Consider the following 21616-nt stretch of genomic DNA (forward strand, 5'->3'; position numbering starts at 1 on the left):
TCTCGGTCTCTGTAGAAGCCTGTATCTGACAGTGACCACCTCCAGCTGGTCAGGTTGTCGTACAGTCCTATCCAGACCTCGCCAACAGAATCTAGGTTAGCGTGAGCAGCCGTGTTCACCAGGAGCTTCATCTCGTCGCCGTCGGCTACAGTGGCCAGATCGCTGAAGTGATGCCTGCAGTACGACTGGGCCTCGAACCACGTGAGGGTGTTACTGACGAAGTTGTACCGATGAGGATGACCAGAGGTGAGAACACACAGGCCTGCAGAGAGTTCTGTTCATTAACTGTGAGACCATCATGCTAAATATGACGTTTCCACAACAGCTCACCAGAGAGGATCAACAAGACGGACGGTTTCCAGTTCATGATTCTCCCTGAAACAAAAGAAACTGATAACTCGACTGAAAAAGATCACGGTGACAATTAATATAAAGCCTTAAACATCTATTAGAAGCAGTTTTGTCTACATTTGATAAATGGTCAATCATCCAATTTCCATTATACATCTTTCATTTATTTTTGATCTACACATTTTATCCGTTAGATGTCTAAATTTCAAATGAGAAAGAATGTTTTTTGAAAAAATTGGCACATATTTCTCATCTGTTGTCCATCTTGCCTATGATGTCTGGAAGTGTGAGACAATACTGTAGTCTTTGACATTTAAGAAACCTGTAACCTCAATTTTTATTTTTGAAACTCGAAAGCTGGAAATCATTCTTTAACCGCGAGCCCTAAGAGGTAGGAAAGTCCAACTAGTAATATCGTAGTCAAGTACAATTAAAACCCCCAAAAACTAGTGATGCCACAAAAGTTTTAAAATGTTAGTTTCTTGAGGACCTTAAAGTGACTAAACCACCTACCTGTGTGTGGATCTCTCCTCCGGCAGGACTGCAAGAGTGGACAGTGGTCACCGTTTGTGTCACTGAGAGCAGAGGAACAGGTTTGTGCTGCAGAAGGAAGTCAATCTAGATATTTGAAATACTCTAAAGGATAAGTGATGTCACTCACTCAAGTCTGGTTTTAAACCACTTAAAATTGCAAAAACAGGAGTTTGATAGTCCAACCGGTCACAGTCATTTAGTGGTAGAAGTTGAGGAAAAAAAAAAAAAAAACCGACGAGACTGACTAAAGTTTTCACTCAAGATGCCATTGTTTTCCCTTTTAAATTAAGTTTCCAGTGTTTTGTGGTAAAACTGTGAGCCAATAATTAGATTAGATGGATTCAAAACATAAGCCAAGGTGAAATTACAGATTCTTTTTATTTCCTTACAAAAACAAAAACAGCTTTTTAGAATCAACATTACATCTACTGAGACAAACAGAAAGATGAACAAGGAGGACAAGTGCGAGGGAGACTGTGTGTGAGTGTGTGTCTGTGTGCATCCGTTTGTACAAACCCCGTTAAAAAAAAAAAAGAAAAAAAAAAGATGGTTTGATCAGAAAATGTTTCTCTGCCTCCCACCCACCCCTCAAACAAACATGACCCAGGGTTGGGGTACGTCAACAAACGCTGGTAGGTAGTGAAAGTCGCTCCAGTTTTTGTATAAAACACTAAGGGGATGCATAATTCATTTTCCTTGTTAAGAAACTCACTGACAGTAAAAACCCACATATACACACATGCACACACCCGAAACCCTGATGAGGAGGAACGGACCAACAGAAGAGAAATGAAGAAACGACGGTGTGACTGCCTTTTCTTGAACAAGACACTTCACTGACCAACACAAACAGAAGGGGATGTCTACTTCTACACACATGGTGTGTTTGTGTAAAAAAAAAAAAAGAGATAAAAGGGAAAAAAAAAGAGCCGGATGGGGTAGCAGGAGAAGTCCGGTCAGCTCGGTTTGGCAGTGTGTATGTACGAGTGTGTGTGTCAAACAATTAATGTCGTCGCTTTTTCTTGCTGGGCGGTGCCGACGAAACGATCTTTCTTTTCTTGGTCGTTTTGTCGTTCTCGTCCTCATACACGCTTTCCTTGTCCGCTAGAGGGCGCAAAAAAAGTGTTAGTCTCTTTGCCCAGTTAAATTTTTCTCACACTTTTAGCTCACAGTCAAATCTTTAGGTTTTGAGAGAAAGACGGTAACATTTGTGATTTAGACATAATCTTGTTAGTCAGATCAACAATTCATATGTGAAACTTTTTTTTTTTTTTTTTTTAAATCCAACCATGTATGACAAAGTGCACTTCTGCATTTAATCCTATGATTTTGTTGTATTTTAAAAAAACAAAGCAAACCTTTTCTGGCCTCCTCCTCGAGCTCATCCCAGTCTTTGCCACTTTCCTCTTCACTGCCTACTGATGCGCTGTAGTCTAGGAATAAAAAGAGAGACTTGTATTTAGGGTAAATTGGAACCAAGAAAAGTCATTAAAACATCAGAGCTGAAATAAACAAGTAAGCAAATATATCTGGGGAATAGTTTAATCAAATCGAAAGGCAAGGGGTAAAAAATAAAATAAATACTTGAGTCCTCCGCCTCCGAGCTGTAGTCTTCATCACTGTCTTCTTCCTCGTACTCGTCCTCTTCACCATCTGTTGGGTTGAAAGTCTCGTCTTCCATTTCAGACTCCGAGTCTTCCTCGCCAGCGCTTCCCTGAGTCACAACAGATCTCACGTGAGTGTCAATCAAGCAACTTGCCGACAAAAATCCTCGACCACATGCAGTGTCTGTTATTGATCGACACGAGGAAAGGGAAGCTGAGCACAAACTGGAGTAAAATGGCTTTGAGAACCAAACTTCCTGAAAAAGGTTTTTCTGTACCACCTAACCAATCTTAACCATTTGATCTTTGCAATATATTTTTACTTTCTAGACTGAACCATTTTAATCGTAGTTTCAATCAGAAAGCAATACTTGCCCATCTTTTACCTCACCCTCTAAATAACTCATAATATTATTGTCAAAGTAACACATTAGGAGAAGATGCTTTGAACTCTAGTCATGGTGGGAGACGCGAGTTAGTTTTCATCTGGTGAGGTGTGGACGGAGATTCTGAGACATGTACACAACTCATCCATTTGTGCTAGACATTAACCAATGCAACACTGTGCACATTTAAACAAGAATTACAAAAATGTATGATTAGCCATCTTCGATCTGTGACCGAGGTCACCAGCCCCCTGACAATATTTATATTATAATTCACAACAGTGTGTCTGATGAAAATACGTCAACCAATCCATTAACTGAACTATGTACTGTAGCGTTTTTATTTATTATTTTGTATCAATAACGCATGTTGTTTACACTGTGTTTACATATTACACTGTGTAATATATTGTTTGCTTTGATCTCTGGCTGTTTACAAGGTTATTTGCTTTGCACATTATACCCATTATTTCAACACTGGATTCATTGTTGTCAACTATGTATGCACGTTTTTGTTTGTGATTTTTTTCCTGGTGGGAGGGAACAGAACACTTTTCTAATATGCACTTTGCCGTTTGAATGACAATGTTTGTCCTATAAAACTGAAAATGACCACAAAAACAATTTGATCAACAGAAGACCAATACTGCCATCCACAGGCGAAACCACTGCATTACAACAAAATTTGATTTCTGGACTCCATCTTTCGCACATGAACTACAGACTGACACATGTCTGTATAACATCACAACAACACACCATGACAACATCATAACACACACAATGAAGGAGTAACTAAAATATAGGGGCAGACCTACCTCGCTCTCAGGATCCAGGAAAGACCAGCCTCCTTGCTCAAAGAAGCCTTCGGGATCGTCGACAATGGTCTTCATGATCTTGGTCCAGTTGAGAGATTGAACTCCTTCCGTGTACTTGATGTCACAGGAGCTGAAAATGACACACGTGAGATCCAAGAACCTCACCAGACTCGTATGTCTGCAGCTTACTTGAGCCACTCTTTGATGGGGTCGAGGGAGTTGACCGGCACCGCGTTGATCATGGTGACCTTCTTGCTGTAGTCCTTGTACACGATGACCACGTCAAAGTTCTTTAGGTGAAACTGCACTCGTTCGAAATGCACCAGTTCTACCTCATCCAGCGTGACCACGAATGGAGGCTGATTGAAAACATTATTTTGTGAACTAGTTCTCAGAATCAATATCGTGAAGCAGAAACTTACCCATTCAGTCGTATTGACGAGGGAACTCGAGGTGGGTTGTAGCAGGCAAGTACTCCTGTAGGGGGCGCCCTGGAAGCTGAAGGGAGAAAGCGGTAAAAATGTAACTTTCAATCGCTAAATTAGTCCTGGCAACAAGCTGAAAATCTCACCCCAAGTCCCTAAAGGGAACCTCAAACTCCAGCTCCTCTTTAGTCAACGTCTCCACCTTCTCGATAAAGTTCTTGAACGCAGACTTGAGCTTGTGCCTCATTTCACGCTCCATCTGCTCAGCATACAGGTCGTCCCTGTCGTGCATGTGCTGGTGTTTGCCCAGATCGGTCGTGATCTCTCCAACCTCCGTGTAGAACTGCACGTCGGTGTGACGCCTCTTACCAAACATTATGGCATTCTGAGACAGAAACGAGATGTTATCGACGTTCAATTGTACACAAATTGACTCATCATTGAAGAGAATGTGACAAACGGTTCAATAAAACATGTTTTTTATACAAGGCCAAAATGTACGCCTCCGTAACAAGACCAACTGTCCAAGTGAGAGCTGCCATTAGATGCAAACCAATCATACCACACGTCACTGAACCAATTTCAGAGTCAAAGAAAAATCAAATCATCGTCAAACCTTAAGATGGAAGTGCAGAACGATGATCATCTCTCCATCACAGGGCTGGAAGATGGCGTGTTTGATGTTATTGTAGAGAATGTCCACTTTATCGCCGCGAACTGACGTGAACCGAAAACCTGCCGCAGAGAAACAGGTTGAAGTTCACGGAGCTCCAAGAGATCAATAAGATGAAAATGGGGGTCACCATTGGTGTGGGCCTCCAAAGAGCCCTGCATCCTCTTCTGGGCTATGTTGGGTCTGATGTAGAGATCCTTCAGTTTGGGGTTGCTGCGATTCAGGTTGATGACCAACGAATCCTGTTTGACGATTCCTTCCTTCTCCTTCTCCTCAGCTTCTCGCGTCTTGTAGCGCTTCTGGACTTCTTTGATGATGCGGAATGCGTTCTGCAGGTTGGTTGCAGGGATGGACGTGTCACCAGGAGCTTTGATGTTAGAGGCTCGATATGTGCTGTAGACAGAACGAAGCACAACATTTTCTCTCAATTCTGCACAAAAAAGGCGGCATCAGTGCAGTGGTTACGCTTACATTTCCTTGACAAAGGTGGCATCTGGGTTGGGAAAAATATTTCCCTCCTGACGTCCCAGGGAACTGCCTGGGACAAAGAAGTTGATCCTCAAGTATGTGTAGTCGCCTTCCACAGACATGCTGATGTTCTAGAACACAAACGCATTGAGAATAATGGAAATCATTACATTTGCTCGCCTAGTTGACACTTGAACCATAAAATGTCGGCTGCAGGGACTTTAAACATGAAAATACCTTAAATTTAACATTTTATCACTGAGATGGTCAAGTTTAACATGCAGCTCAAACAAGTACAGAGGTTCTCCACCAGTGTAAAACAAAAGGCCAACAGAAGGAAGAAAAGAGCGCAGTTTCTATACCTTAATTGTAGCGATGTGAAAAGGCGTGGCGATGCCAAACACGGGCATGACGACCGTCTCATATTTCTTGTCAATGAAGATCTTCATGTCTCGGATTTCCTTTTCTCTGGGCATCTGGGACACAGTCTTGTAGGACACATTCGACTTCCTGGCCCTGAGGAGAGAAGCTAAACACTCAGTAGGTTTCTAGGAATATCGATTTAACAGTTAATGAAGAGACAATCTTCGTTGACAGAGAAGATTACGTTGATTTTGACATATAAAAGGGCAACTAATGTGTTGATTTAATTGTTGCTTAACCCTTGTGTCGTTACTGGGTCAAGGTAAACAACTTCTACCACAGCAGACAACCAAGGGTTAAATTGATCTTGGACCTCCATTGTACTCATCAGTATGTAACCATTTGCCTAAAACTCTTAATTGAAATATTTACATTACAAAATGCCACGCCCACTGAAAACATTTTTCCTGGAGATTCAATCTTTTAACATAACCAGACCTACTCTGCGGTGATTGGTCAAAAAAATCACCATTTGCCACCTAGCATCATCAAGCTCAGAAGTCTCCACCTCCAAGGGAATTGCTGAATAAACAAAGCGAGGTGTGATTACAGCTGGCTGGAGGAGGAGTGAAGCCATTATTACGTCATAATAGACTTCGCTCTCTTAACCTCTCATTCGCTGAGATTTTAGAAGGGGGAGAAATTTATAAAGTAATTACTTCAAAACATGGTGATGAGAGACTTACTACATCTTGGAGAGGAAGACTTCAACATTTGAAACATGCGAGTGACTCAGGAGAGTTGGGTTTTTATTTAGAAAAATAATTTAAAGCTAAAATGATTCCTGACAATTTTCCAAGTGACGTAAGTATTAACAAATCACTCACTTCTGTGTCTGCTGTCCTCCTTTCTGCTCGGTCAAACGGCGCTTAGCCTCCTCGTTCAAATTATTGGCCAACTCTTTTTGGTGAGCGCGTCTCTTCTCTTCTGCAGTCAGCTCATTCTGGAGAGGAATAAAACCATGAGCACGTCTTACATATTCAGAAACATGAAAATTCTCATGCAGTGTTCATAAAGGACAGTGGTGGATGGTCAGAACGTCAAACAAGCAAATGAAAAATCTCACTCAAAATAAAAAGATGATCCATTTTCTCTCATCAACCAGTAAAACTGATCTTTGCAAATGAACCGTCAGCCGATGAGTGAGGTAAACTGTAAAAATACTTACCTTTCCAAGTAGCTGATAGAGCACAAAAACATCAACAGTCTTTTAACTGACAGCAATAAACCACCTGATCTACAGTGAGACAAACACAACTCAAACTCACCCTGGTTCTGTCGGTCAAAAGAGCAGCACCACGGGCTCCCTTTCCAAGTAACTCCTCAGCATCGTCGCCCTCTTCCTCCTCATCTTCCTCGTCGTCATTCTGACATAAGAGATAAGGGTTTAATCAAGAGCAAATAGTTTGATTCTAGTCATTATGGCATCAATCACCTTCAGAAAGATTCCAACATTTTTTATCTTCTTTTTTACTGGCGTCAGTACGGTCGCTGCTTCATCCTGATGAACAATTGACAGTTAACGCTTGAACAACTATTTTCCCTCTTTCAAATGTACATTTTGGAGCAGCAGTACAACAATCCTCACCTCGTTTATCTGGATAGTGTCGCCGATAAACAGAGCATACTTCTTCTGTTCCTCTTTCTTGGCATCTTTGTTCAAAAGTTCCGAAAAACCTAAACTGATGCTAAGAACCATTCCTGCAATTTCAGACACACACATTTAAGCTTATGATGACATAGAAGTTTAAACCCTTTTCATGATCCATGGCAGAATCAACTCACCCCTTTTCAGCTTGAATTGCGTTTTAGTATTTAGAACTAATGAGCCTTCTCGAAACTCGATCCCCATAGCAAAACTGGAAAAACAAAGGAACACAATGAGACTAGAGGTAAAACAACAGTTGATAACAAGTGTTTAGAGTTGTACCCAAGGTTCTTGGTTAGCTTTGAAACAAGATCTGGCTTTTCTTTCTTCACATACTCCAGAACTGCATTGTAGGCGTCACTTATTTTTACACCTGAGAAACAAAGTGCTTATTAAACATCACAATAAATTGTTTAACAACTTCATATTCCACCTTTGGTCACAAACGTACCGTGTTTCAGCTCCTTCAGCAGCTCTTCTTCCACCTGAAGCAGAAAATTGTAATTGTCCTGCATTTCCTGAGGTGGGTCCACCATGAGAGTGCGAACCAGGTTCGAACAATAGGACTTATAACGGATGCCCATGGCACACGTGATGGCTCCAAAATGGATGTGGTTTTTATCACTGTATGAAGGAATTGGTTTAAATTTCATCAATTAACTTTGTTCAGTACAGCAGCTATTAATTTAAAACCCAAATTATCACCCAAAATTGAATTCACAATAAAAGCAGTGTGATGAAGACTAGTGTTGAATCATCTATGGAAATATCTGCACATCAATCTGTTGCTACTCCAAATGGTTTCGTCTTTAAAAACCTCAGATTTACTTTCAAATTATATAAACACGGACAACATCATCCAGGGTGCGGATCATTGATTACTCTCTTACATAAGTACTACAAAAAAAACATACCTCACAACGCTGAACTTGAGGTTGTAGTTTCCTCCACTCTGGATGATGGGTGGGTAACACATTTCCACCGTGGATGGGTCTGCACCACCCAGATACTTTTTCTCCTCGATGGCTTTTTCCACAGACTCCGCCAGTTTACTATGGCGTACTTTCTGTTTGGGAAAACACATATGAAGAACATTTACAATCATAAAAGAAGATTAATGCCAGTTATAATAAAAACACCAATGATTCTGAATGATTAATTTCATTCAATTTAATTGTTTTGGATTTAAAAAGGCTCAAGATCTGTCATTGCTTTCCCTTTGTCGTTACCTCATCGGCATCAACGATCTCCATGACTCTCTCCTTGAAGAACTTTGAATAGACGTCGCTGGTGATTGTTGCCGCCTTCTTCATCAGAGTGAGCTCTCCATCTTCCTTCACAGCCATAGTGTACGCAACAACTGCACTAATGTCCACCTGCAAGCACAAAAGGTTATTTAACAACAAAAGCAAATGAACATTTTTATGAACTACTATGCTACATGCAGAAGAGTCAGTCTGATTAACTTAGTTGCATTTCTAAATCTTCTCACCTTCTCTAAACTTTCAGCACTTAAGGCCTCATTCCAGCTTTTCATGTAGTCACCGGGAAACTTGTCCTTGATGAACACTCCTACCGTCTTCCCTTCTTTGCTGCCTTTAATGGCTTCAATCATCTTGTCGAAGTTTGCTTTATTGCTTTCATTCTGAAAGGAAACACTGTTAAGAAAAAATATCCAACACTCACGCCGGTCACCATGTCAATTACCTTCTCCCTCGTTAGTAGAGTGATGGGCGGAACACCATTTGCGTTTTCGTTTCCTTTGGTCACAGCCACCTGCTTGAGGAAATCCACCTTCTTCTTGCTGGCAAGGAAAATTATCTTTGTGTCGCAAAAAACCATGATGGTGTCGGTCAACTCGTAGCCAAAGAGCCAAGTCTGTAGAGAGGTGGAAGGAAATAACATAAAATGAGACAGTTTGACATTTATAATCATTATGTAAACAGCAAAAGTACATATTCCATTTACAGAACAAATGTTATCCATCATAATCGGGCAGAAGACAACATTGTATGTTTTGGTGCTTTGGCACTCTTGATATAGTCAATAGCTTTCATTACATCAAATCATTGTCTGACAGTACGGATGTTACTTTTACCTGAATGGCTGTAGATTTGGCGTAGACGATTTCCTCATCCACCCCGACAGACACCACGATGGCATCAACTTTTCCAAACTCATCTTCTCCTTTCTGTATAAAGAACATGTTAAATATGATTAATCAAAAAATAGTGGTAGGCAAAAAACAACAGTTGAGAAACAAAATACAAAAAAATCTGAGAAAAACACAATAAATGTGTAATGAGCATCAATACATCTCATATTTTCCATGAAATATGTGGGGGTATTTGGGTGAATTGAGCGAACATAATGCAACTTTTAACATTTAGGTTAAGATATCAGAACCAATAGCAAGTGTGAGGGTAAACATACGTGGACAAGGTTTATTTGGGAGGAACAACATTGGGCACAAGAATAATCCTGTTATTACAGGCAAGTTTAGTAGCTTCACAAATGATGGCGATTGTACCTCAACTAGCCGGCTAGCATTAGCATGTAGTAAACATCAGCCCCACTATAGGCAGTTTCTCGGGCGACATTAACAAGTACACGGTATATGCGTGTCAAGATACATCTAAATACCAACAGTTGGCCTCATAAAATCGGCGCCAGGTGTGTAACGGTGAAGCCACTCTGGCTGCTAAGTTAGCCAGCCATGCTATAGCTAACAGGGTGAATGGCGCCAGAAGTGCGCCAACATGAGGCAGCTAGTTCGCTTCTGACACTTGGACTGAGACTATTTCAAGTCGTCGAGTGGCAGAAACACAACTCGATAAACGTTGGTTTATTCGCTTATTTCCATGCGTTTGACAGCTTATGCCACAGAGACGTCAGCGAACGCCGAAGTCGCTCGGCGTAAAAAAAAAACAAAAAAAAAACGCTTTCCTCCTGAAGTGTGTGTCGCTGGAAAACCCAACACGTTCACGCTCACCTTCCAGTTGCCATACAGCCTCTTGATGCGCCGGTAGTACGCTTCCTTGTCCAGGTTGACCGCCATGGCTAGTGCTGCCTACTCCAGCTCCCGGCGTCGCCTCTCAGCAGGGCCGAACGATGGTGAGCAGCGACGCACTTCACTTCCACGCCTGCCGAGAAGCCACAAGGATGGAGGCTTCTTTTTTTATAACGTTTGCTCCAGAGATCCGATCAATGGCCGAGGATCCCGCGCACTTCAAACCACCCAACACTTTAATGATCTAATTAAAAATGAAACTTAATTATTAAAATATATATCTGGTCGCCGTTTTTGTTATAGAGCACCACGCACACATCGATGGAGAATAATTAACTTCTCGGTCCCTCCTTCCTTTTCTCCTGCGGCCCCCTCCCCCTTCTGGCCTCCTCGCTCCTCGAGCTGCTTTAAAATGTGTCAACAATGATCGCATCAAAGACGCCTCTTGTGTGATACACTACATACGATATAGAAGAATAAAGGAGGTGACTATAGCAGTCAGTGACGTCTTCTAACTGCTGCTTTATTGTTATTGCTCATTTTTTTAATTGCAATTTTGACGCACCCGCTCAATGGCGCCCCCTCTCTTCTAGTGACCACGCCATCTTTTTCCCGCCACGGTGGATTTCCCGCCACCGTCATCGAATAAGGGGCACTGACCCAATCTCGCGATAACACCCAGGAGGTGAGTCGTCGAACGTTATTTGGATTTTCCCCACAGTGCACACGTTGTTGAAAGTTGTCAGCGCCTCATTGAATTAAACTTTTTTTTTTTTAACTTAAAAACGGCTTCTTTTAAATGACCATGTTCTTTCTAATATCATCAACGCACACAAGTACGTCATTTTTATGGATCGAATACGAACAATGTAAATGTGTGGTAACTATATGTACTTCATGACTCGTACCTTCAGCTCATCAAACACACAAAATGACTGACCACAATTAGAGATGGTTATGTCCCAAAAACGACAAGTATTTTCGTGAATGCATGACCAAATTAATATATATATATTTTTTAAATGGCAGAAATAAATCCAAATAATATTTTCACTAAACAATAAACAACAGTTTTGGTATAAAATATTTTTCTTTTTTTAATGATGTCCATTAGATTCACACTTCATGAATGTCTTTTTCACAGTCAGCCTGAAGCATTTCATCTCCCACGATTTCCATCATTAATAAATCAATCTCAAGTCAAATTTTCCAGTTAAATTAAAAATTCACAGAACATATATCTTAAGTAACAATCATGGGTTTCTTTTTCCTGATCAAGAATAAAAACACATATCACATGATGTTTCAATTAATGTAACAAATCCTATCGCTCTCTTTGAGCTTGATCTGTTTTTCTTCCATGTCCTAGTAGTCACTCTGTCTTCTCCTCCTCTCCTCCTCCTGGGCGGCAGTGCACATTCATTATGTGACAGTCGTGGAGTTTTGTCCTCGGATAGCACACCAGGCCATAAAGATATCTCTGCAGGGAGACACAATCGGACATCTTAGACTTTACACCAAAACACTGGTTATCTTCAGCCATAGGGACACATAAAAAAGGTGAATTAGTTCAGGAAATCACTTTAGTAACACATTTTCAGACTCTTCAAAAGAATATTGTGAAAATTAGATTTTAATGAAGGTGGTAGTTTTTTTCTGTGATGGTTGATTTGATTGTAAGATCATTTCTTTTGTAAAATTCATCATAAAATTCAATACTTTTTTAACTGTATTTGTTTTCATATAATGTCATGTGAAATCAGGCATTTGGCAGAAGTATTCACTTTGTGAGTGCCTTTGTACTAGTACAATTATAAAAGAATATCCAAAGTAGCAAATATGATTGTAAGAAGAAAGGCTAGGACATATTGTATAGTTGTTAATGAAGTTTAGCTAGTAATACTTTACATCTGTACAACATGGAATGAAAAAGAATCTTGAGTGAATAAACTCAACTAAAGTTAGGTTTAAGTTGTAAAGTTTTAATATTGTACATATCTGTGCATACGCATTGTCAATAAATGAAAAGAATGGAACATTGTCATTAAACATATTTGAAAATGCTCTCGAATAAAGATGACCTCTGTTAGTCTTTAATACTCTATCAGGGCAAGATAACGACAACATCATCCAATTTCAAACGTAACCTCAGATCCTTCTGTCGAAAATTGTGTGAAGACACAGCGCCATCTAGTGTCATTTTGATAAACCTTTTTTAATTCACAAAAACTGGGTCCTTTTTAGTGGAGAAAATATAGTTGGGATTAAGATTCCATACTTTTGTGCAGAAAATACACATTTGGATGACTGGAAATTCAAGCATTTTGAAATTTTAGAATGATTCTGTACTGTCACAACAAAAATAAACAACCACAAATATTTGTTGCGTTTAAAACACAGACAGTAAAAGTATCTGATTCTCATTCTAATTATGATCACCAATAAGTAGATATTAATTATTTTAATATTTTTTGGCAACTTAAAATGTATCACACAGTTCATCCGTTTCAGATGCTAGGGATAGAACAAACCTGCAGTGTGTAGCGACACACTCGTTGCTACAGTACTCTCGGTCCCAGTCTTTGCTTTCTATGGCAGGATTTTTGCAACCGGCGCGAACACAGATAGCACTCGCTCCAGGGCCCACGTTCACCTCCACCTCCATCTGACAGACGGGACAACAATAAACAATCTGTCGTAACCGTTTAAGGAAAACTCTGAGGTGTGATTTAATAGTTTCAACTTTTTGGACATTCAAGTTAAGCATGTTCGTCTCTGATCTTACCCCTTCCTCATCTTCTCCGGTCACAACACTGGCCAAATGACCCACTGACACCGTCAGAGGTGAAGAAGACACAGATGTGGGGGTCTCGCCAGCCGTCACGAGGATCGACGCGCTGGAGTCCGTCTGCCACGATGATCGGGCGACGTTGATCTTTAAAGGGGGCGGGGCGGTGGCTGCGATGGCTCCTCCCCCTCTAGGTTTGGCACGCAGCGGTGGAAGAGTCTGGGCGTGAACCATCTGCTGCAGTCGCGGTGGGGGCGGCGTGTTGTGCATTTGCTGAAGTGGCGGCGGTTGCCGTGGCGACGATGATGCTTGCGTTGCGGTAACGGTGACGGCGCCGGAGGGCAGCTGCATCTGCTTGATGATGATCTTGGCCACCGTGGGTTGGGTGGGAGCGCCGCCGCCGCCACTGGTGGTCGCGGCGAGCTGAGGTTTGGCCGGGCGTGTTTTCGAGCGCGTGGTGACTTGAGGCAGGTCAAGGATGATGTTGGAGGTGCAAATGTTTGTGATGGTGTTCTCTTCTGGGTTGTAGTGCTGAGACCTGAGAGGGCGAGCGGGTGTGGTCATTACAGGAGGAGCCGGAGCAGGAGGAGGAGGCGGCGACGGAGCTGTATCCATCACTTCGATAGGGACCTGAAAAGAAGAGTTGGAATTATTGTAGTAATCAGTTCAACAAAAACAAAGTGGTTCCCAAACCTTTCTGCTGGAAACATCGTTGCACATTAAAATTGTATTGGCTTGAATATGTGCAGCATCTAGATTTACTTTTTTATCACTTTTTTAATCACTACTGCTTACATCTCCCAAAACATTAGACTCTCGTAACAGTTTCCCTGCCATAGATTATAAAAGTTGAGAATAGAATATTGTGATATTACTGTAATGAAGACAATTTTTCAGGTTTTACATGTACAACGTAGAGTAATTATAACATAATTAAATAATCTATTTAAACTGAATTTTAACTGAACAACAAGAAAATTCCCCTTTGAATCCCAATTTAACAATATGTGCAGTTCTGCCTCAGACACTGGATAATGTTGTAAAGAAAGACAAACACCTGAGAGTTGTGACTTGCTCTGTACTCCGAAAGTGCTTTCAAGTACTCCCTCTTTGCAGCCTCGTTTTTCCTCTTATAAACCTGGAAAAGTTAGCCGATGACAAACATATTAGAGTTTTCACGGAGACAGGAAAAAAGAGCCAACATTTCCACTTCATGCGACTCTCAGTATAAGTAGGTTATTTGGGCATCTATATGTAAACAGCATCTGCTTTGAAAACAATGAATGAAACGAATCACTCACACTTAAACACAACACTCACAATTAAAGAAATTCCTAAAGCGTTTGTGTGTTCTGACAGTGATGGTGCTGCCTCTTACCTGTTTCTGCTCCTCCCCGAGACTGTCCCACATGGAGGCCACGATCTTGGAAACCTCTCCAAATGTAGCGTTAGCATTTTGTCCTTTAATAGCAGCTTGCGTGTCTTTGAAAAACAAAGCGTAGGCCGAAACCGGTTTCTTAGGCTCTTTCTTAGCATTGCCCTCATCCAGGATGGTTTCAGGTGCTGAACAGATCCCTTGGCTCGGGGCGGACATGGGAGAATCCGCCAGCGATGGATCGAAGGGGTCGACTCCGGGAGAGAAAGCCTGGGAGACCGGAGATTCCACAAGGACGCTCTGGAGAAACACAACAACGCTCATATGAAAAACACAAACTTGTTTATCACCGTCACAATAATAATTTGTTTTATTATCATTTGTTGGGGTTTATTCCAGACCCGTTCGGCCAGAGCATCAGGAGAAGATGGTTTTACCTAATACTGGTGCCAAGCCACCTTTTTTTTTGTTTGTTTTAAACCGTTGGCGGCAAAACCTATTCATTTTTTAAATATAATACATTTACAATATGTTACGAAATACTCATGTTATTTTTATGTGTGTCTACAACTGGAAGTTTTGGTACTGCATTCTATTGTAAAAAACATTGATACTTTGTTTCCTTAAATATATATATATATATATATATATATATATATGTATGTGTGTATATATATATATATATGTATGTGTATGTTGCGTAACTCTGTTCCATAGCAACACACATTAACTTCAACGCATCCATAAAGCCTGTCATACAAAGTGCAGAAATGACTAAAACTTTCTTTAGATGCAGCAGATACATATATATACATTATACGTATTGACACTGGAAACACCCCAAGAACTCCATCACAGGGATTCTATAGACAAGCATCAATAATCCTCTGCATAAACCAGAGTTCTGGAGAAATCCACACTAGCAAATCTCCATTTTAATTTCTTATATACAACCGTTATTACTGAATGTTTAGATGTCAAAATGGTGTCTACAACTGGAAGTTTTGATGGTCCTTCTACACCATAACACCTACTGGTACTGCATTCAAGTGTAATATAATATATATAGTATAATTGTTGCCAAACTCTGTTCCACAGAAGCACACATCAACTTCAACGCATCCATAAAACCAATCAATGGCAAAATGACTAAAGCTTTCTTTAGATGCAGCTCAATAATTTGACTGAAAGTCTGATCTGAATAGAAATGTTTGATGAAAACCTGATCATAGTGAAATTGTGTTTAGATTTAGAGCGATGAAATATACGTTCTTTGGGTCCGCGTCCGTGTATCTGATCCAGATACCAGACCTGATCCATGTCTGAGTTTACTTCAATATTCATATTGATCCCACTTGACACGACGTGTTTCTTGGCATATTAATAAAGTTTATCTATCCATTCATCCATCCATCTTAAAAGATATAACGACAGATATTGAAGTTGCACTTCTCAGGAGGTGTTGCCAGTGAACAAGAGTTTAAACAGATGGTACTAGCTTTCCCTATTTTTTTCTTTGGAAGCACAAACATCAGTCCACTATTTAAACCTCTTGCAGGCCACATAGAAATTAATGTAGGGGCTGGATCTTGCCCCCAGGCCTAGAGTTTGACACTAATTTACTAACTGATGATGAGTTATTTAACTCACCCTTCTAAAGTCCTCCATGTCATCGTCTTGTAAAGAGCCTCTTGGTGAGGATGTGGCTGACAGGGGGTTACCCGGAGACTGAGGACCGTGTAAGATGTTCCCTCCTCCCAGGCCGAGCCCCAGTTGAGCGCTGAGCTCCGACTGATCGATGGTGGTCAGCTGGCTGGACCCCAGCAAGCCTTGTCCAATGTCACCCAGGGGAACGTCTATGGTCACAGGAGTGGAGCCGCTGAACTGAGAGCTCAAGGGATGGCCGAGGTCCTGAAGATCAAGAAGAAACCAGTCATCAGTCGCATGACCTGTGAACTAGAATTTGCTTATTCGCACCATTCCCAGTGAAGATCCCAGCAGAGCGCCCCCTGGATGGTTTATGACCCCGAGACTGAGGTGCTCTAACCCTTGTGATGGTGTGTTGACGAAGGTGGAAGCAAACGAAGGGTCCTCTCCTTCCACCACCACATTTCCAGGAACCAATACTCCGTCTGAGTGACCGGGGTCAGAGAGCTCACCGAACTGTGACACCACATCAGACACCGTGAGAGCCGAGTCGGGGTCCAGAGAGATGGGAGGGATCTCGAACTCTTCATCACCGAGACTTGGGGTGTGGAAGGTCTGAGAGAAAAGAGGTGAATGACATGATTTAAGAATCATCCTCGAGCATCGTTAATAAAGAAAGAAATGGTTAAACACTCCCACTGTACAGACAGTACGGGAACATTTTGTGGATTTACTTGGAGAACGATTATCCTGAATGACACAGTTCAACTGTCATTCACATGCTTGTTGTCAGCAGGGTGCCATATCTGCGGTTCAGCATGACCTCTCCACTTAGACAAACACAGAAATAGAGCTACAAACAGAAACAGCCATTTCAATGGAACAACAAAACACTAAAATCCCAGAAACAATTCTCTTCTCTTGGCCTTCCTAGAGCTCAGTGGCACAATCCAATCAACACGCATGAAATCCACGTCGAAAACATGCAGCGTACACACATCAGACATGACCAATCGATCATTGAATGTTTGAAAACCGTTACGTTGATCTCAATGTGGAAGTGGCAAAGATGATTTTTTTTTTTTAGACTTCATAAAAGGAAACCCGACATGAGGTGCAGCGGCATGCAACACGACTCATCACTGCAAGCCACACTCATGCACATTCCAGTTAAATAAATACCTCTGAGGCAGAAAGGAATGGATGGCTGGACCCAGAAATGGTAAGAAAGTTGTCAGTGCCACCTGGAAACTGGAAATTTGAGGTGGAAACATTAGAATAGTTGGTTAAACAGAGGGACCTAATGCTAATATGTATTAGCTTGTGCAAAGATTTTAGGCAGATGTGGAAAAATGCTGTGAACAAAGAATGCATTTGTAAATAGAAATAATGATCGTTATTTATTTTTTTTATCAAATCACAAAAAGCAAAGTTGGTAAAAAAAAAGAAAAAAATCTAAATCAAATATATATTTGGTGCCTATGAAACAAGCATCAATTCTTATTGGTCCTCACAAATTTTGGGATGTTTATTACCTGAAACACGGACAACTGAGTGAGAAACAGTCGACATGTTTATACCTGTGACAGTTTCATGTCTCAGGGCATACACCATGACAAGACTGAGCACAGCAACAAGACACAACCATTCAAGATTTGTGCTGTTCCAGGTATTTTAAAGAAGAACCAAGAAATGGGGTAACATTGAGGATTGTAGACACGGTGCATCAGGAAACTTAGTGAAACACATTGAGCTTAATAGCCTTCCAAATCATCAGAAGATGTCAGATTGAGACCAGGGTGAACCCATTTACCGTCCGGAAATGACTCTTAACGGATATTTACTGCCAAAAACAAGTGACTCAAGTATGCAGGAAAAATAGTAACTTGGTTGCAGAAAAATGCAGTAGCTCTGGACTGATGACTAAATATTTTTGCTATAGCAGATGGCAGTTTATTCATCAAAGGGCTGTCTACAGGAGGACAACAATCCCAGACATGCAGCCAAAGAAGCATCTTCATCATAAAGAAAGTGATGGTTAAAAAAAACCTTATAAATCCCTGATAAAATCATCATATGTGTCTGGGATTACATCAACTGAAGGATGTGAGGAAGACATACGTCTACAGAATACAAGCAGAGTCGCACCAAATATTGATTTGTTTAAGATTTATCTTTTGTTAATTCACTGCATTTTGTTTAAAAATGAATACTTTCATCCTCGCATTTTCCACACATTTTGCACAGAACTGTGACATATTTGTTATAGATAAATAATCTGAACAAAGGATCATTATTTGCTCAGAAGTGACACCGTCAGCGTCTCTAGAGTCACCTTGTTGTCGGTGTCAAATCCATTGAACGACTGTGGATCCAGGAACTCTGGATCACCGTCGTGTGGCCCGGTGCCGCCCGTCAGATCCGAATAGAAATTCAGGTCCATTTTTTTTACCGGCGACTCGTGTCAACGGGTTGCGCAATAATCACCGAATTTTCTACCGTCGATGGTCCCGGTGGTCTGTCATAGCAGCGCGTGCATGACGAGCCCGCAGGCTGAGGACGTGTTCAGAGACGGATCGCCACATGGAACCACACCATGTGTACGGCGTCAACGGTACCCCAAAATAACCGACGAATGACGGGGTAGCGGCGGAGCAGACGTGGCTCTCCTCCCGTCTGTGCTGACTGGTCCTACCGTGGGTTTGACGCAAGGCTGCGGTACCGCTCGCTCCCGCACGACAGACGCTCGTCTGCCGACAAAAAGCTACTCGATCACCGGCATCGATCAGTGACACACCGACGAGCCTTCACCCGGTCACGGGGACAGACCTCGAGAAGATCCGGTACGAACAACAACACCGCCGGTTTACACTGTCCCATTGAACGGAACACATTAGATTCCCTGTCTGGTCTGGATCAGGCTGCTCAGTAGATCCAGAGACAAGGATGAGATGAAAGATAGCGACGAGGAGGTGTCAAGTTACAGCGAAAGACCGGATAGAGAACGAGGTACCTTTCAAAATAAACACCGGATCTAGAATGAGCGAGTCTTTCGGGGGAAAAAAAAAACACAAGCGCTCGCCCTAGAAAAGTTTTTTTTTTTATCAAATTATACACACAAAACAAACATGTACGTTAATATTAAAGCACAAGAAAGTAAGTAAGTATTTTTTATTTGTATAGCGCTTTTCCAGACCAGGGTCACAATGCGCTTAAACAATCAAAACAATACTCAATAAAGTATATACTTTAAAGGTCAAGATAAAACTGATAACACAACAGGAGTTCCAGAGAATAAAGGAAAAGCCTGAACAAATAAAAACGTCTTACGATCTTTCTTAAAGAAGTCAGTAGATCCATCAAGTGCAAAGAGAGAGGAAGATTGTTCCAAAGCTTAGGAGCAACAGCCTGGAAGGATTTCTCTCCTATGGTCCTGAACCGTAATAATATTAAGGCAGTTCTAACCACTAAGATGCCAAGCAGAATAAAAAAAAACTTTTCCAAGTTTCTAAATAGTCACTACTTGCATTCAATATCCATCCAATGACAACCAACCAATTTAATTTCCAGCAGAGTTGTGAGGAATAAAGACGTGCATACAGATCCAATAATGATTCTACAAAGGTTGAACAGTTCAGTTAAAACAATTGAAAATGACATTTTGGGGCTAAACTAAAAAGATCTCATACATAGCCATCGCATGACAGCTCGGGAAAGAAGACATATCAGTTGTTAGCCTTGAAAGTTTGTCTTGATAAAGTGAGACAGAGAAAGAGAAACCCAAGACAGAATCAAATACAAAAACGTTTGTTTTGGTGGTTATATGGGAATGTATGCGCAAACAACTTTTGTACCAAACCAAAGTTATCATCGATAAGCTCAGAAAAGAAAAAGGAGGAGAAAGATGCAAACCACTTGCTTCTGAAACGATGGACTACTAATCCTACACATGAACCGGATCCAATTTTTTACTATAACTCGCTATAGTTTTTTTTTTAATAGAAATATCCAAAATTATACATAGTTGATCATTTTTAGACTCTCCAACAATCATTTGTTTGCTGCTTCTGACCAAAAGAGTGTTTAATCATTAAGACATTGTTACCGCATTAATGCAGATGTTACATGATTAAAGTACATTAAACTGAGCTAAAGTATTCACCAAATGAGATCAAACCATCAACACAAATATTCCAAATGATCTAGGTTAAAAAAAGTCACTATGATCTAGTTTGTAAAAGTATTGTGTCCGAACAGGTCTTGTCAATGAAATCCATTCACCATTAAGTAAAACATTCTGAAAAGTATTGATTACAACCTGCTACACAACACACAACACACAAGTCAAATAAGAGTCATTCAATGTTAAACAACTTTTTTTTCTTTCAATTTTTAAGACAAACAACAAGGTTTATTGTTATATTATAATATAGTGGTACGATCAAAAAGTACTATAAAAGAGCTGTTGATCATTAAAGAAGTTTAGTTGAGTGTCAGGATCAAAGTTAAGTTCCTTTTCAATGATCACGTAATTCAATCATGGCTGATTCTATGCTGTAGGTAGCACTAAAATAAATGTAAATATAATTGTTCAAACTACCAGGTCAACAATGTTATTTTACTCCAATTATAAAAATATATTGAAGACTACTTCAGCGCCTGAAACAAAATGTAACGTCAAAATAGCATCTTAGTTGTTGTCTTTTTTAACGTATATAATTATTTGTAAAAGTCAACTTTGCGTAGAAGCTGGCTAAATTAGTGGTGACTGGTGTCACCAAAATATTCCTCCGCCGTCCATTCGGTTCCGTCCACCTTAATCCCTAAGAGATTCTATAGATAAAAAATAAAAATGAACTACCAAGCTATGTTTTTTTGTTTCATATGTCTTTAGTTCAAATCGAAACAACGGTTTCAAGCATTTTAAAGCGGTCCAAACAAATCGTTGACTCCATAATCTTTACTATTCTATTAGATACTAACAGCTCCTTCGTGTCTTCGTTTACATAGTGAGATCTAACAAGACCGTCATTGTTGTGTCTGTGTGCTGTCGTCAATAAACACTTCAAAATAACCATGTCTTTATTATTTGTAAGTCGCCTGATGTCAACTACTCTTACCTCCATTCGCACCCACGAGATCTGTGTTTTGTTAAGTGTTTATTCCACTTTTAGGTGTAAACTTCGGCCACAATTGATTTCCTCAAATTTCACAACATGGCACCGGCTACCGGATTGTACGTACAAGTGGAAGTGACGTCAACACCGGAAGTGGGCGTCAACGAATTTGTAAGCGATTAAACTATTATATTTATTATATTTTAATTTCCGCATAAATATAAATAGAATTTTTTTTTTTTACTATTACAACGATGTACAAGGTAGGTGTTAGGATTTCCACCACTTAGTGGTGAATCTCAATGTTTATTTATTCTAAAATACTTCGACGGGTCACTAGTTTATCATG

The 21616-nt window shown here is 40.6% G+C and overlaps 2 protein-coding genes across 5 annotated transcripts; both read right to left on the minus strand.

The window, feature by feature from the left end:
* Positions 1 to 1246: 1246 nt before the first annotated feature.
* Positions 1247 to 10661, minus strand: supt16h (SPT16 homolog, facilitates chromatin remodeling subunit). Its single transcript, XM_087789527.1, has 24 exons — positions 10323 to 10661; positions 9429 to 9521; positions 9038 to 9208; positions 8823 to 8975; positions 8560 to 8706; positions 8245 to 8396; positions 7782 to 7954; positions 7613 to 7703; positions 7468 to 7541; positions 7271 to 7383; positions 7118 to 7183; positions 6951 to 7049; positions 6510 to 6625; positions 5622 to 5775; positions 5263 to 5390; positions 4922 to 5184; positions 4735 to 4853; positions 4265 to 4503; positions 4116 to 4191; positions 3883 to 4052; positions 3694 to 3823; positions 2470 to 2599; positions 2244 to 2318; positions 1247 to 1989 (listed from the first exon to the last, which is right to left on the minus strand). The coding sequence occupies exons 1-24, from the start codon at positions 10386 to 10388 to the stop codon at positions 1889 to 1891; spliced, it is 3099 nt and encodes a 1032-aa protein (XP_087645653.1). The 5' UTR covers positions 10389 to 10661; the 3' UTR covers positions 1247 to 1888.
* Positions 10662 to 11430: 769 nt separating this feature from the next.
* tox4b (TOX high mobility group box family member 4 b) lies at positions 11431 to 21390 on the minus strand. 4 transcript variants are annotated; one of them, XM_087789531.1, is made up of 9 exons: positions 21271 to 21384; positions 17333 to 17401; positions 16481 to 16765; positions 16154 to 16414; positions 14507 to 14803; positions 14186 to 14266; positions 13126 to 13758; positions 12872 to 13005; positions 11431 to 11820 (listed from the first exon to the last, which is right to left on the minus strand). In XM_087789531.1, exons 1-9 carry the CDS (start codon positions 21274 to 21276, stop codon positions 11763 to 11765), a joined length of 1824 nt encoding a protein of 607 aa, XP_087645657.1. In that variant the 5' UTR covers positions 21277 to 21384; the 3' UTR covers positions 11431 to 11762. The 4 variants fall into 4 exon arrangements, with proteins under 4 accessions (XP_087645657.1, XP_087645654.1, XP_087645658.1 ...); XM_087789528.1 differs by lacking the exon at positions 21271 to 21384 and adding an exon at positions 18486 to 19084; XM_087789532.1 differs by lacking the exon at positions 17333 to 17401 and having other exon boundaries at positions 21271 to 21390.
* Between the last annotated feature and the right edge of the window lie 226 nt (positions 21391 to 21616).

The sequence above is a fragment of the Callionymus lyra genome, chromosome 4 (genome assembly GCF_982586985.1).
Source record: "Callionymus lyra chromosome 4, fCalLyr1.hap1.1, whole genome shotgun sequence".
Lineage (NCBI taxonomy): Eukaryota > Metazoa > Chordata > Actinopteri > Syngnathiformes > Callionymidae > Callionymus > Callionymus lyra.

Bases quoted from the DNA above. Each gene is read 5' to 3' on its own strand.
- supt16h (XM_087789527.1), bottom strand. From the start codon at position 10,388: ATGGCGGTCAACCTGGACAAGGAAGCGTACTACCGGCGCATCAAGAGG. The intron at 8,976-9,037 runs GTAATTGACATG...GTTTCCTTTCAG, and splicing joins CTCTACTAACGAGGGAGAAG to AATGAAAGCAATAAAGCAAA. The intron at 4,192-4,264 runs GTGAGATTTTCA...TTCTCCCTTCAG, and splicing joins GTTCCCTTTAGGGACTTGGG to CTTCCAGGGCGCCCCCTACA.
- tox4b (XM_087789528.1), bottom strand. From the start codon at position 18,593: ATGGACCTGAATTTCTATTCGGATCTGACGGGCGGCACCGGGCCACAC. The intron at 13,006-13,125 runs GTAAGATCAGAG...CCCGTCTGTCAG, and splicing joins CCGGAGAAGATGAGGAAGGG to ATGGAGGTGGAGGTGAACGT. The intron at 11,821-12,871 runs GTTTGTTCTATC...GTCTCCCTGCAG, and splicing joins TGTGTCGCTACACACTGCAG to AGATATCTTTATGGCCTGGT.